This window comes from Sparus aurata, chromosome 22 (assembly GCF_900880675.1).
Source record: "Sparus aurata chromosome 22, fSpaAur1.1, whole genome shotgun sequence".
Taxonomy (NCBI): domain Eukaryota; kingdom Metazoa; phylum Chordata; class Actinopteri; order Spariformes; family Sparidae; genus Sparus; species Sparus aurata.
Genome location: NC_044208.1, coordinates 6,936,080 through 6,948,646, shown reverse-complemented (window position 1 = coordinate 6,948,646; position 12,567 = coordinate 6,936,080). Strand labels below are relative to the sequence as shown.

Below are 12,567 nucleotides of genomic sequence, written 5' to 3'. Positions count from 1 at the left end.
GGAGGAGGAGGAAGAGGAGGAGGAAGAAGAAAATGTTGGAGGAGGAGGAGAAGGAGGAAGAAAGAAAAAGAAGAGGAAAAAGAAAATGTTGGAAGAAGAAGAAGAAAAAGAAGAAGAAGAAGGAGGAGGAGGAGAAGAAAAAGCAGAAGTTGGAGGAAGGGGAGAAGGAGAAGTAGAAGAGCAAGGAGGTGCAAGATGAGGAGCAAGGGGGAAGAGGCAAAGAAAAAGAAGAAGAAAGAGAAGGAGATGTTGGAGAAGGAGAAGTAGAAGAACAGGGAGGAGGAAGAGGAAAAGAAAAAGACGAAGAAGAAGTTGGAGGGGGAGGAGCAGAAGTTGATGATGATGAAGAAGAAGAAGATGAAGAAGATGGTTGACCGCTGACTGCCCGCTGTCACAACTTTCTGAAAAATAAGAAGAAGAAGAAGAAGAAAAGAAGAAGAAGAAGACGGCTGACAGCTGACAGCCCACGGTCGCAACTTTCTGACGGGTCACAGATTCCTCTGTAACACCTGTGACACACCTGGTTAATCATCATCTTCTAATGGGAAGTTGGATCGAGCAATGGAAAATAAAAACGGTCCTTTACAAGGTAACAAGTAATATTGCATGACAGTCAGTTCGACACATTTCAAGTGTTAGCATCGTGTAAAGTCGATGAACAGAATTAGTTACTGTGTGTTGTTTTTAACAGCTAGCTAACGTTAGCCCGCTGTGCACCGCGGTAACTTTAGCTAACTTAGTTGTCCTGTTGCCACAGTTGAGCTAATCTGTAGGCGAGTTCGTTATTGTGTCCTGCAGCTGGGATATATTTCCCAGCGCTGTTTTTCGGAGACAGTTATGGATTCAGACTGCCACATTATGTTGGTAAATCATAAATTAGCACAGGGGAATCTTGGCTTCAGTCCCAGCTAATCTGGATGCACCTGTGCTTAGGTAAAGGGAGAAAATTAACCTTGTGCGTGACTGCGAAATAATATTTAATAAATATGTGTATCCTTACAATTTTCATCATTTCAGTCAGAAATCCGAGAAAGGACAAATGTAGAGATTTTGCGGGTGGTATTAAACAAGACGGACAGACGGACAATAAGTCTCAGAGATGACAGCTAGCTAGTTAGCTTGATTTGGCTGTTAGACAAGGACTCTGTTGAAATACATAACGGGATAAAGTTGGTTTGGTTACAGTTTGGGAAGATTTTGAAAATGTAAGACGTGCTAATTTAACGTTACTGGTACTTTGTTTGTGTTAATGAAGTGTTCTGTAAAACCTAGCACAACAAAAAAGCTGATTAGGTAACAAGTTACAGGGTTCTCCCCAGAAATTCTTAGTATAGCGGCGCACCGTCTGTCCGGGGGGGGGGGGTGCGCGACCGCTCGTCAACGTCAGTCCGGGGGGGGGACAGCCGGTCATCAACTCCGTCAGCCGGGGGACGGACGGACGCTCATCGCCGTCAGCCGGGAGCTCCTAGCCGTCAACCGGGGGACGGCGGACGGACGGACGGACGCTCAACACTGTCACGCGCGGAGTATAGCGGCGCTGACCGAGCGGTAGAGCGGCGCAGCGCCGCTGTTCCACCGTCTGGGGAGAACCCTGAGTTAACTGTGATGGGAAGCTTTTAGTCGTGTTTTTTTTTGACTGACTGAAAACCATGCAAGTAAATATACCTCCCACAAACTGCTCTGAAGTAGCACCTATGATTAATGTTATTTAGCAAATTTGAATCCGTGAATTAATTTGTAAAACCACACTTGAGCCTCCTTAAATTGAGGATCATACGCCTGAATGTTTGACTAAACAGTTGCCAGCCTGTAGGTAAATATTAATAATAATAATAATAATAATAATAAGTGGCTGCAAATATTGATTAGAATATCTTCATTTTAGATAAATCTGTAGATTATTTCCTTAACAAGTTGATTAATTAAAAGAAAATAGTTCCACACAAGTTTTATTTATGGACAGTACATTTCTATTTTTTGCCACGCACCTCAGCAAAACAGTTATCTTGAAGGCTTACTCTTAAAAACATGTATCTTCTGAAGAAATGTGGATAAATTAAAAAAATATATATTGATTTACTTTCTTAAAATCTGCCCTCCTCTCTGTCTCAGGAGCGAGTCGGGCAGAATGGTTTGTCACGAAAGTCAAAGTGGCGCTGGCGGTGGCTATAATAAAGATGAAGCCCTCTGGTGTGAGCAGCAGAGAGTACGTCGAGGCTCTGGCGCGCAAGTTGGAGAGTCGGGATGAAGGCTGGAAGAATAAAGCTGAGGAGCTGCAGCAGGAGGTGCTGAGGCTGCGACAGGAGCTGCTGATCACCAGAGCGACGTCCAGCGCGAGGAGCAGCACGGAGGCAGCAGGTACGAGGAAGTATTCAGATGCCTGACCTGAGCAATGGTACTCATACTGCACTGTAAAATACTCCTGTCCTGCAAGTAAAAGTGTGATAAGGAAAATACACTTCAAATTATGCATTCAAATTATTCAAATCATTCAGAAGAATATCTGCAAATCTCCACATCTGTGAAGCTGGAAGCATCAAATGTTTTTTTTTTGTTTTTTTGTTTTTTTACAGCAATCAGAGTCATTTTCACTTGTTGGAAATAACTGTTGTCTTAATCATTAACAGGTCATAGTTTGCTTAAAGTTGGACTCTTTTTAAGTCAAAGTTTCAGAACAATTCATCCAGGGACCTGCAGTTTATCTGAGCTGAAAGGTGGGCTGGTGTCAGAGAAAGAGCTGACAGTTTGTATAAAAGCACAGCATGTGTGCTGATGTCTTAAGTGTCAGGAGAGGACAGCTCAAGGACATCCTGACAAAAGACGCTGAGTGGACTGAGGTTATCACACAAGGCTGCTAATGATTACCGACATGATGCTCATGAATGTTGAGGTGTCTGGTTTTATAGCTGCTTATCCCTCCCGTCGACCCCGCTCATCGGTTATTCTACTAACAGGAGACTTGATATGTCTTCACCACCACACTCGTAAAACAATATTACGATATGTAATTCTGTGTTCTTGATTAGTCACTACCTTAATAGAAGTTGCAAAGTACTTTTAGCTAGTCTCTCCACTAGGAAACTGTCTTGGCAGCTGACTTATAAGCTGCATCAAAAGGATATGAAGTTGATTTATGTAAAAATGGAGATGGATCCATGAACAGAAATCACAGATCACCTGTGCAGAGTCTGACACAGGTGCGCAGGGAAGAAATGCTGTGGAGGACTGTGGAAAATGATCCTAAATATTGTAATGCTGTTATTTTTTAACCATAGAGACACACAGAAAGACGTCTTTTATGTGGGGAGTTTGTCTAAGCTGTAAGCCGAGCATAAGGTTAGTTTAACTAGCTTTAGTCCTGGTGAGGAGGACAAACCATTGTAATCTGTGATACTGCGCTACGTTCACAGTCTTATGTGCAAATAGGAAACATCAAATGTTGCAAAACCTGGTGACAGCACACGTTGGCTTCAGTGAGTTGTGGGAACGGAGTAGAGGAGCAGGTTGATAGCTGTTAGAGAGATTGAGATAGCTCGTAGTTTTGAGCACACTGAGCAAGAAATAACATCACAACAAGCAAAATGTGGAAACACTTTTACTACTGCAGGTGAAATGAAAACACCTCTGTACACTGCTCATAAAAATGTTCAGATAATCCAAGAAAAAACATCGCAATAAGGAAATGTACCTGTGCAGGCACTGGTCATTTCTATTTACTTCTAAGGGTTAACACGGTTTCATGACCTCAGTTTCATTCAGCTCTTCCCAGCAGAGCTCCTGAACAAATCCGAGACTTCAGTGCTTAAAATGTCATTTAAGCGTGCATCTGCATGATATTCTTCTTTTCCAGGCTTATTCTGAGTCCGTCTCCACCGGCTCTTTCTTCCAACAAATCAGTTAAAACCGCCGTGCGTCTCAACTGATCCTTGTTCGTTTCCTAGTTCGGTTGTGATAAAGCAGCTGACTTATTACGGCATTTATCCCATATAACCACCATCTCTGGTGTCACAGACTTTTCTCTTCAAACTGCTGTGGGTGATTTGTCTCCTGTCTTTAACAGTCCGTAACCCAGAGATAAGCAGTTCAGTCACACGAATTGGTAAAGCTGCAAATCATGACGATTGAGAAGCCACTTAAATTGCTTAAATTTTAAGAAGATAACATAGTTTCTCTCTTAGAATAAAGAATAAGTAGCACGTAAATAATCGGCCTTTATCCACATCGTTTCAGAGGGCACTGGATGATCTTCAGCCAGTTATCTAAACATGAGGAAGACCATAATATGATCAATTTGGCAAGAATATAATACAATTCAATCTCATCTGTATCAGTTATTAAATAGATAATGATTCTTTTATTTTGCTGAGCACATTAAACACGTTCTGCATCTAAACTCAGTACAGATAAAACTAACGCAGTGTAGTAGGAGATGCTTTTATCATTCACTGATTGTATTGAGGTGGACAAAATAGTAGAAACACGTTTCTGTAATGATCATTGAGTTCCATCAACAACTCTTCAGATGCTGTTTTAAAATGTTTTTTTAATGTGGATTTTAGTTGAAAATATTTTTCAAATCGTCAGTCGGTATTATTGTATTTTCAGACCTAATGTAAAAATGACCCGGAGGCCTTAAATTAATTAACTTTTCAGTTTTTTAATTGGTTCATCCATCCATTTCTTGCTGATTATGCAGCTCCAGCGTGTAAAATTATTAGTAATTAGGAAGAGTAATTACAAAATTGTGATACGCATGTCAGTAAATTATTGCACTTGTTAAATGACTCAAGGCCATTTTGAGCCGCCTGGTTTTTGTTGATATCTCTCATAGTTTGACTGGTTTGACCATGAAAAATCTATTGAATTCTCAATAAATTGGACTTTGGGAGCTGTGCAGAAACCCTGTACACTGTACACATAATATGATGAGTTTACTTACAAACTGAAACACGCACAAAACGTATCTGTACTTGCAGCTATCCACTTCTCAAGTTTTTAAAGCTTCTTCTCATTTATCCATCTTTCATTCTTTCCCTTTTCCTGAAAAAGTACCTGCCAAATATGCCCTGGTGAAGTTATAATTCATTTCTTAGGAAAAGGTTGCAGTGTTCCCCAGTCAAGAGTATGTCATTTTGAAACAACACTCCCATCTGTGTAAAACCCTCACAAAGATATAAATAGCGTTTTCGTTAAAGCACTCGTCCTCCTAAATCTAAAAGCTCAGGAGCCTCAGAGAGACATTTAGGACTGCAGCCGGTGAAACTGATAACCAAGAACCACCTGCTTTTAGAGTTATGAGTTACAACAGCTATAATTCAGATTCTAAAAGCCATTGGTTTGATTTTTAGGGACCTGGAATACAACAAAGGATCATATTTTTACCCTGAAAAAGGAAAACACTTTGTCCGGAAAGCATTTAGACTGACTCACTAAAATGCAGATCAGTTTTATTTTGTCGTAATGTTCTGCTTTATTTTTATCCAGCAGCGATGTGACACAAAAACAATTCACACATAGGGAAAATATGAAAGTTTAATTAAGTGCAATTTTCCTCCCCAATAAAAAAGTGTTGTGGTCATGTTTTGATGCTTATGATGTTGTGTGAAAAGAATAATATTATGTTTTATAACAGAAGCTGAGGCAGAGACTGAAATAGAAACGCTGTGATTCCGACCACAGGGATCATATTTGTAAACCTGTAATGATGTTCTTTAATGATCATTATTTATGTAATAATCCAATTGTGTCTCTTCAGTCATATTAAATCTGTCCTTTTGACATTAATGTGTCCCAAAGCCCCTTCAATGAGTCTTCCATTCCATTACCATCTGACCTTCATTTTACATTTTTATGACCTGAACCTGTAGATAATTCTCATTGTCAAACACTCACGGTGACACATTTTGTCCCTCTGTGGCCCTTTTGTGCCTCTCCATTGTGACATGCTCATTAATTTTATTGAGTCTAACCGTGTTCTGTGCCACTGAGTGGGTTAAATGCCAGATCTCGCTGAAGAGAGAGGGGCGATGAATAAAAACCCCAGTCTCTGGTCAGGGATTTTGTTGCAGAAGTGGCTCCAGGAAGAAAACTTGAACATGGAGTCTGTTTGACAAACAATAGTGAAGATACACCCACGCTGCAGAGGTCAAAAAGAGAGGCGTGTGTGTCTCCTCTCATCTCCCATGTCCTCTTCTCTGAACACCAAAATACACTCAGAAGAACCAGTTTACAGCCAGCACGTCTCCGAAACTGAGACACCCAAATGAGACGTTTGACGACGAGCAAACGAATCAGCAACTATTCCGATAATCGATTTGTCGGTTTCATTAATTTTTTAAGAAGATAAATCAAAATTCTCTGATTCCAGATTGTTAAATGTGAATATTTTCTACTTTCCTTCCTCCCCTGACAGTTAACTGAATACATATGAGTTGATGACATCATCTTGTGCTTTAGGAAACAGTGATCGACATTTTCTACCATTTACTGACGATGACAATAACCGTTAGTTGCATCTCTTCTCTAAACCCACCTCTTCTCATTTTTATTACTGCTGAACAGCCTCTGTGTCAAACATAACAGTTCTTCTCTTGAGTCTTTCAGTTGCGATTAGCTTGGTTGTACTCTTTCTCAGGCTATATTAAGAGGTTTATGCTAATGTGACTCATTATTTTTGGACGACCTGACAGCGTTGTCTCCTAAATACAATTTTATACGTTAATAAAATGGTTTTGCCGAATAAATTTTGAAAAAAATTGATCTGTTAGCTCTATTTTAGCTTTATTAGTGCTTTGAGCTGCCTGAACTCCATGAGAAAGATATTTAAATTAAAAACTTCTGGTCATTTATAAAGAACAACTTAAAAAAAAAGTACTTGTCTAATGCACGTAGTTACATTTCATCACTGTTTATGCATTTTGTCCAAGTGTATACAATTTATTTGACTCCTCTTTCTTCTGTGTAAAAACGTCAGGTCATGATGTCATGATGGAGGGTTCAGAGGATCTGTTTGGTCCAGAGAGTGTCAGGCTCAGCACAGACCTTCAGCTAGGCAGCGACTCAGAGACTCCTGAACTCTTTCTGGACCCCCAACCCACCATCATCTCCCCTCAGCCTCCCACTCCACCTCTCTCCAGTCGTCATGCAAGCCCTGGAGGGGAAGCCATTCGAGCTCATGTGCAGTTCCTGCAGTCGCTTTGTTCCCTTCACAGAGTTAAAGGGAACGACAGAGGCCTGGAGTCACTGTGGTTCCGCCCTGATGACGACGCAGGGTCAGTGTTGGTGGACTCTGTGTGTCAGCTTCTGGACTCTGTAGTGGCGGCGTGCAGGGATCCTCCTCTGCTGGGACCTCCTGACCTCGTCCTGCAGGCCTGCCAGGTCGCAGCCCAGGCGATGGACCTGTTCTGCTCGCAGAGGCTGCCGTCTGTGGAGTTCATGAGGAAGGTGGAGGGGTCACTGAGGGAGCTGACGGGGATGCTGCTGCACTGGAATCAGCTCAGCAGGGTGAGTAATGGGATTCATGGAGAGGGGATGTTTGCGTGCACACTGTATTTCCTCTTTAATGTGACTGTGGAGGTTGTCCACAGCTGGAAGAGCAGAGCAGGGAAATAGATCTGGACTTTTCGATCAGATATATTCATATACAGACAAACTCTGCATCAGCACCAACTTCTCTGGACCTTTTACCAAAACTGAGTCGAGCTGCAGCAATTAGTCGATTAGCTGTCAACTACTAAGATAATCACCAACCAATTTGATAATCGATTGATTGTTCTAAGGAATAAAAAGTCAAAATTCTCTGATTCCAGCTTCCTAAATGGTAATATTTCCTGGTTTCTTTCCTCCTCTGTGACAGGAAGGACGCTTTATAGCCCAAATTCATTATGTGAGAAAAAAATCAAGAGAGAGTTAACAATGACCGTAATTATCAGTTGCAGCCTTGAAACCAAGTGAAATCAGATATTGTGTTTATGTGATCAGTTATGATGGAAACTGTGCCCGTGTTACCATACTTATTAACATATGTGAAAAGGAATATTTGCGAATGAGGTATTAATGTGTGAACCTGCTCTAAATGAAGACACACCTTTTGAACTTTGTACATCAGCAGAGATCATGAAGTTATATGTAGAGTTCGAGGTGCACTGTTTACAATGGCAGGGCAAATTTGTTTAAAATAAAAGCATTAAAATAAAAGCAATGATTTCTATGTCATTTGAAGTTTTTTTTTTTGAGAAGGAAGAAAAAATCGATTAAAATCGTAAGTCGAGTTTGGTGTGAAAAATCGGAGATTCGATTTTTAGCCCATATTGCCCAGCCCTAACATACAGTAGTTTAGAGCTGTCCCAAACGATTATTTTTCAAACGATTAATCTAGCGATTATTTTTTCGATTAGTCGACTAATCTAACGATTAATTTAACGTTACATGACCAAACAAAAGTAACGTAGTAACTGTAACTAACTGTCGTTGGTAACTTATATGAGGAAAAAAATACCGCAGTTGTAGGAGGAGCAACATCTGTCCTCCCGCCTGTCCTACCAACTCTTCGTCACATTTCTGCCTGAAAAACAGCGTCTTTCACCGGCCAAAAACCTTTAACTCACTCAAGTGGTTGTGTTGATAGAAATCACCGCGATGGTCAGCCCTCCTGACCGAGACTTCAGTGAACTTTCCCCCAGAAAACAGCCTCCGTCCCCGCAAGTGACAGAGTCACGCAGCGACCTGTTTACTGATGGCGATTATGTAATAATCTAATTTAGCGCGAACTCTTTCACCTTCCAGGATGTTTAGGGGGCCGGGTTCTCAATCACTACACATTATAAACGGTCCGTGGGTTTAGAGTGACAGATAGATAGATAGAATTACTTTAATGATCCCAGACTGGGAAATTATTTTGTTACAGCAGTAGTGGGTCCGCAAATAAAACACTTAAAACACATAAATAGAATCCAATATATACATAGTGAATATATACAGTGCACAGTGTGCTATAAACAATAAACAATAATAATATATACAACAAAACAAAATATGCAAAATATACTATAACAATAATAATATATACAACAAAACAGTAGAGAGACCAGAGTTCTCTGTCAGACAGAGGTGAGAGAGTTGTTGTATAAAGTGATGGCTTGTGGCAGGAAAGATTTCCTGTATCTGTTGCTACGACAGCGAAGCTGAAGCAGTCTTCCGGAGAAGGTGCTCCGCTGTCTGACCAGTGTGAGTTGGAGAGGGTGGAGAGGATTATCCATGATGGATAACAGTTTTTTCAGTGTCCTCCTCTCCACCACAGCCTCCAGAGTGTCCTGTTCGCAGCCAATCACAGAGCCAGCCTTCCTGATCAGTTTGTTGAGTCTGTTGGTGTCGCTGGCTCCGATGCTGCTTCCCCAACAAACCGCAGCAAAGAAAAGTACACTGGCCACCACAGACTGATAAAAGATCTCCAACATCTTGCTGCACACGTTGAAGGATCTCAGCTTCCTCAGGAAGTAAAGTCTGCTCATCCCCTTCTTGTACACAGCTTCAGTGTTAGATCTCCAGTCCAGTCTGTGGTTGATGGTAACACCAAGGTACTTATAAGACAGGGGGGACACCTGGGAAACACCCCGACGTCATCATCATGACGTGTACCGTCACGTCTCTTTAGGAGCGGCAGCACAGCTTTCTGTGTGAATTACATGGCGGTTCGTCTTTATTCCAGTGGTGCTTCGCTCTGTGTGAATGACCAACGGCGGAGAATTGACGAACCGCCGCTGCGGCGTTTATGCAGCATCTCTGTGTGAGAGGGGCTATTCTTTGAAAGTTGCTGCATTGTGAATTGGTCCATCTCAGCTCAACTTCGGCCAGCTGATGGTGTCGCCTGTTAACTCAGCTTGTCAAATCATCTGTGGCTGGAGAAAAAGGAAAGTTATATCATCGGTTTGTTTGAATAACAGCCGTGTTTGTACGACACAAGCCAAAAATGTAAACTTACAGATAAAACCGACAACTTCACTGTTTCCTCACTTGCCGCTTGCTTTCACCTCTAATTCATCATCATGTATGTAGTATGCTATAACTGAACTCATTCATATTTTAAGGCTCTACAAATTATAGCCAAATAATAAAAACACACAAAAAAGCCAGCACATTACAAGTAGTTGCAAGTTTCGACTTGATCTGAGTGAATCTTTGGTCTGAACATGGCTTAACAATTATTTTCATTGTCAGTGCAATGAATTGTTTAGTCCAAAAACTGTGAAATATTTTCATCACAATTTCTCAGAGCCCAAAATGATGTCTTCAGATTGCTTCTTTTGTTCAACCAACAGTTCAAAATCCAAAGACTTCTTTTACTGTCAAAAGCTACAAAAGAAAAGCAGCAAGTCCTCGCTTCTAAGAAGCTGTAACCAGACAATGTTTGACACTGAAGGGTTATTATCAAAATAGTATCAAAATGTGTTGTAATCAAGTCATCGACTAATCATTACAGCTCTGCAAATCATAAAGTGCCTATATATTACACCATAATGTCAGTTTCCATGACAAGAGGACGATTGTGCTACATCTCTAAAGAGCAACTTGTGTCCTTTACATACATTTTGAGAGGAACAGCACAGCTTTTGTGCATGAATGTGTTTGCTATTCCTAGTCATTCCCTGAGCAGCATGATTTCTCCTTTGTGTTGTGCTTCTTGTCTCAGCCCTCTAGCAGGAGCAAAATTATAAGACTTTGGTCTGTTAAATGTGTATGAACCTATTTTTCAACTTCATCACACTAGCATCTCATCACTTCCTCTAAACCTAAAGGGTGGCTGTTAAAAGAGTCGTTCTATCACAGATGGCCTCTGATTTCTGATTTCAGCGTAAATTTGTAACCATAAAAATGTACTCCAGAGGCAATGGAAAAGAGTAAATATCAAAGTAAAAGTGCAACTTTTTGCGGCACAGCAGGTGAAAAAAAATTCAGATTTGAAATGAAATCGATGGGAAAATGAAGTTGTATACAAGGTAAATCTTCCGAGATAATTGGAGCGAAAAGAAAAAAGGTAAAGCCCTTGGCAGACCAAAGGGAGTGATGCGTCTGAGCCTGTTGTAGGTGCAAATAGACCTGACATGAGCAGTATTCACTAGTATCATCAGGGTATCTGTCATCTCCCAGTTCTACTGTCAAGATTAAAGAAGCAGCAGATTTCTGTGGGATTAAAAATGTATAGCGGTCAAAAGTTTTTTAAGTCTGGTACAACTGATCATCCCTCTGGTAATTTTAGTTCTTTGCTAATGGGGCTTAAGGAGCTTACGGGACAATTGAAGTTGTTGGAAAGCTTCGTTATCTTTGCACAAAAGGGGTTTTAATGCAACCTGATTTCCCATGAGCATCATTAAAAATATCATATTTTATTTTATGGAGGCAAGGCAGGATTATTAGTGTTAGTGTAAGAAAATGTGTCGACTCAGCTTCATTTATTCAGCAGCTGCAGCCCAAAGCTCGAAGAAAAAATGTGAGAGAATTATAATTTTCCTGTTAAACCCAAACAGAGTTTGATTGGAGTAAAATGGCCCAAATACATTTTATGCATCAACATTGTCCTGACAGATTCCAAAGCAGCAGAAAGTGGGGTGAGCAAAATGCTAGGGCTGCAACTAGTGATTATACTCAATCATTTTTCCTCATGGTTTAATCGTTTTTTTTTTGTTGTTGCATAAAATGACTCAATATTGTGCAAACACTCATCATAGTGACTTTAAATGGCTTGTTTAGTCCAACCAGTAACAAAACTCAAAGATATTCAGTTTACAGCTTTAAAACACAGAGAAACGCAGGAACGCTCACAACAGAGCAGCTGGAACCAGAGAATGTTTGACGTTTGTGCACAGCAGGTCTGTCGAGCTTTATAATTCTGAACACGCAGAGGTGATGTGCACAAGGCTTTAGTAACTAAGATACAAAAGGCTTAAGAGGGTTGTGTCTTGTTTCCACTGATCCAAAACATACATCTAAGGGGTTTTGAAATACTTCTAATTAGAGGTGTCAAATTTGATGACTTTTGATTTTAAAGTCATGATTGGATTTGGATTTTTAAAAGATTTTCAGCATCGACAGCTTTGCTTTTGCTAGACTTTTATGCCCTGATGACTGTAATTTACATTTTCATGATTAAAAAGGGATATTTTACAACAGCAGCCTGACGTTATCCTGGTGCTATTTGCTAATCCCTTAATATTCACTATAAATAAAGATACCAGAGTTTAGCAAAAATACAGATTGTCAAACTAGAACGCTGATTTTGATCAATTTTTTATTTTAGAATTGAAATTGTGACACTCGTTCTTCTTCAAGAGGATGGTAGAGACACCACAACTGCAACGACAATGACAGTGGTGAATGATAACGTGATCACTTTCAGAGCGTTTTGCTAAAAGATAGAAACACTGACAGTCACACAGAATCCATTTGAATGTTCAGGCCATCGTGATCACAACTTACAACGCTTATATAAAGTGATATTAAAGATGTAATATGTGGGAATTTTGCATTAAAATAACATTATCAAAATAATATTATTACATTATTTGTAATAAT

General features: G+C 40.3%; 1 protein-coding gene across 4 annotated transcripts in view; it reads left to right on the top strand.

The window, feature by feature from the left end:
• The first annotated feature begins 396 nt into the window (after window positions 1-396).
• The window catches only part of mei4 (meiosis-specific, MEI4 homolog (S. cerevisiae)), a 100,973-nt gene continuing 88,802 nt past the window's right edge, over window positions 397-12,567 (top strand). For 2 of the 4 annotated variants that reach the window (XM_030404575.1, XM_030404576.1), the window contains exons 1-3: window positions 397-589; window positions 2,113-2,358; window positions 6,974-7,503. In XM_030404575.1, coding sequence (XP_030260435.1) covers window positions 562-589; window positions 2,113-2,358; window positions 6,974-7,503 — 804 coding nt within the window. In that variant the 5' untranslated portion in view covers window positions 397-561. Of the gene's footprint in view, window positions 590-642; window positions 934-2,112; window positions 2,359-6,973; window positions 7,504-12,567 lie in introns of those variants that run through there. The other 2 variants (XM_030404573.1, XM_030404574.1) reach the window with 2 other exon arrangements.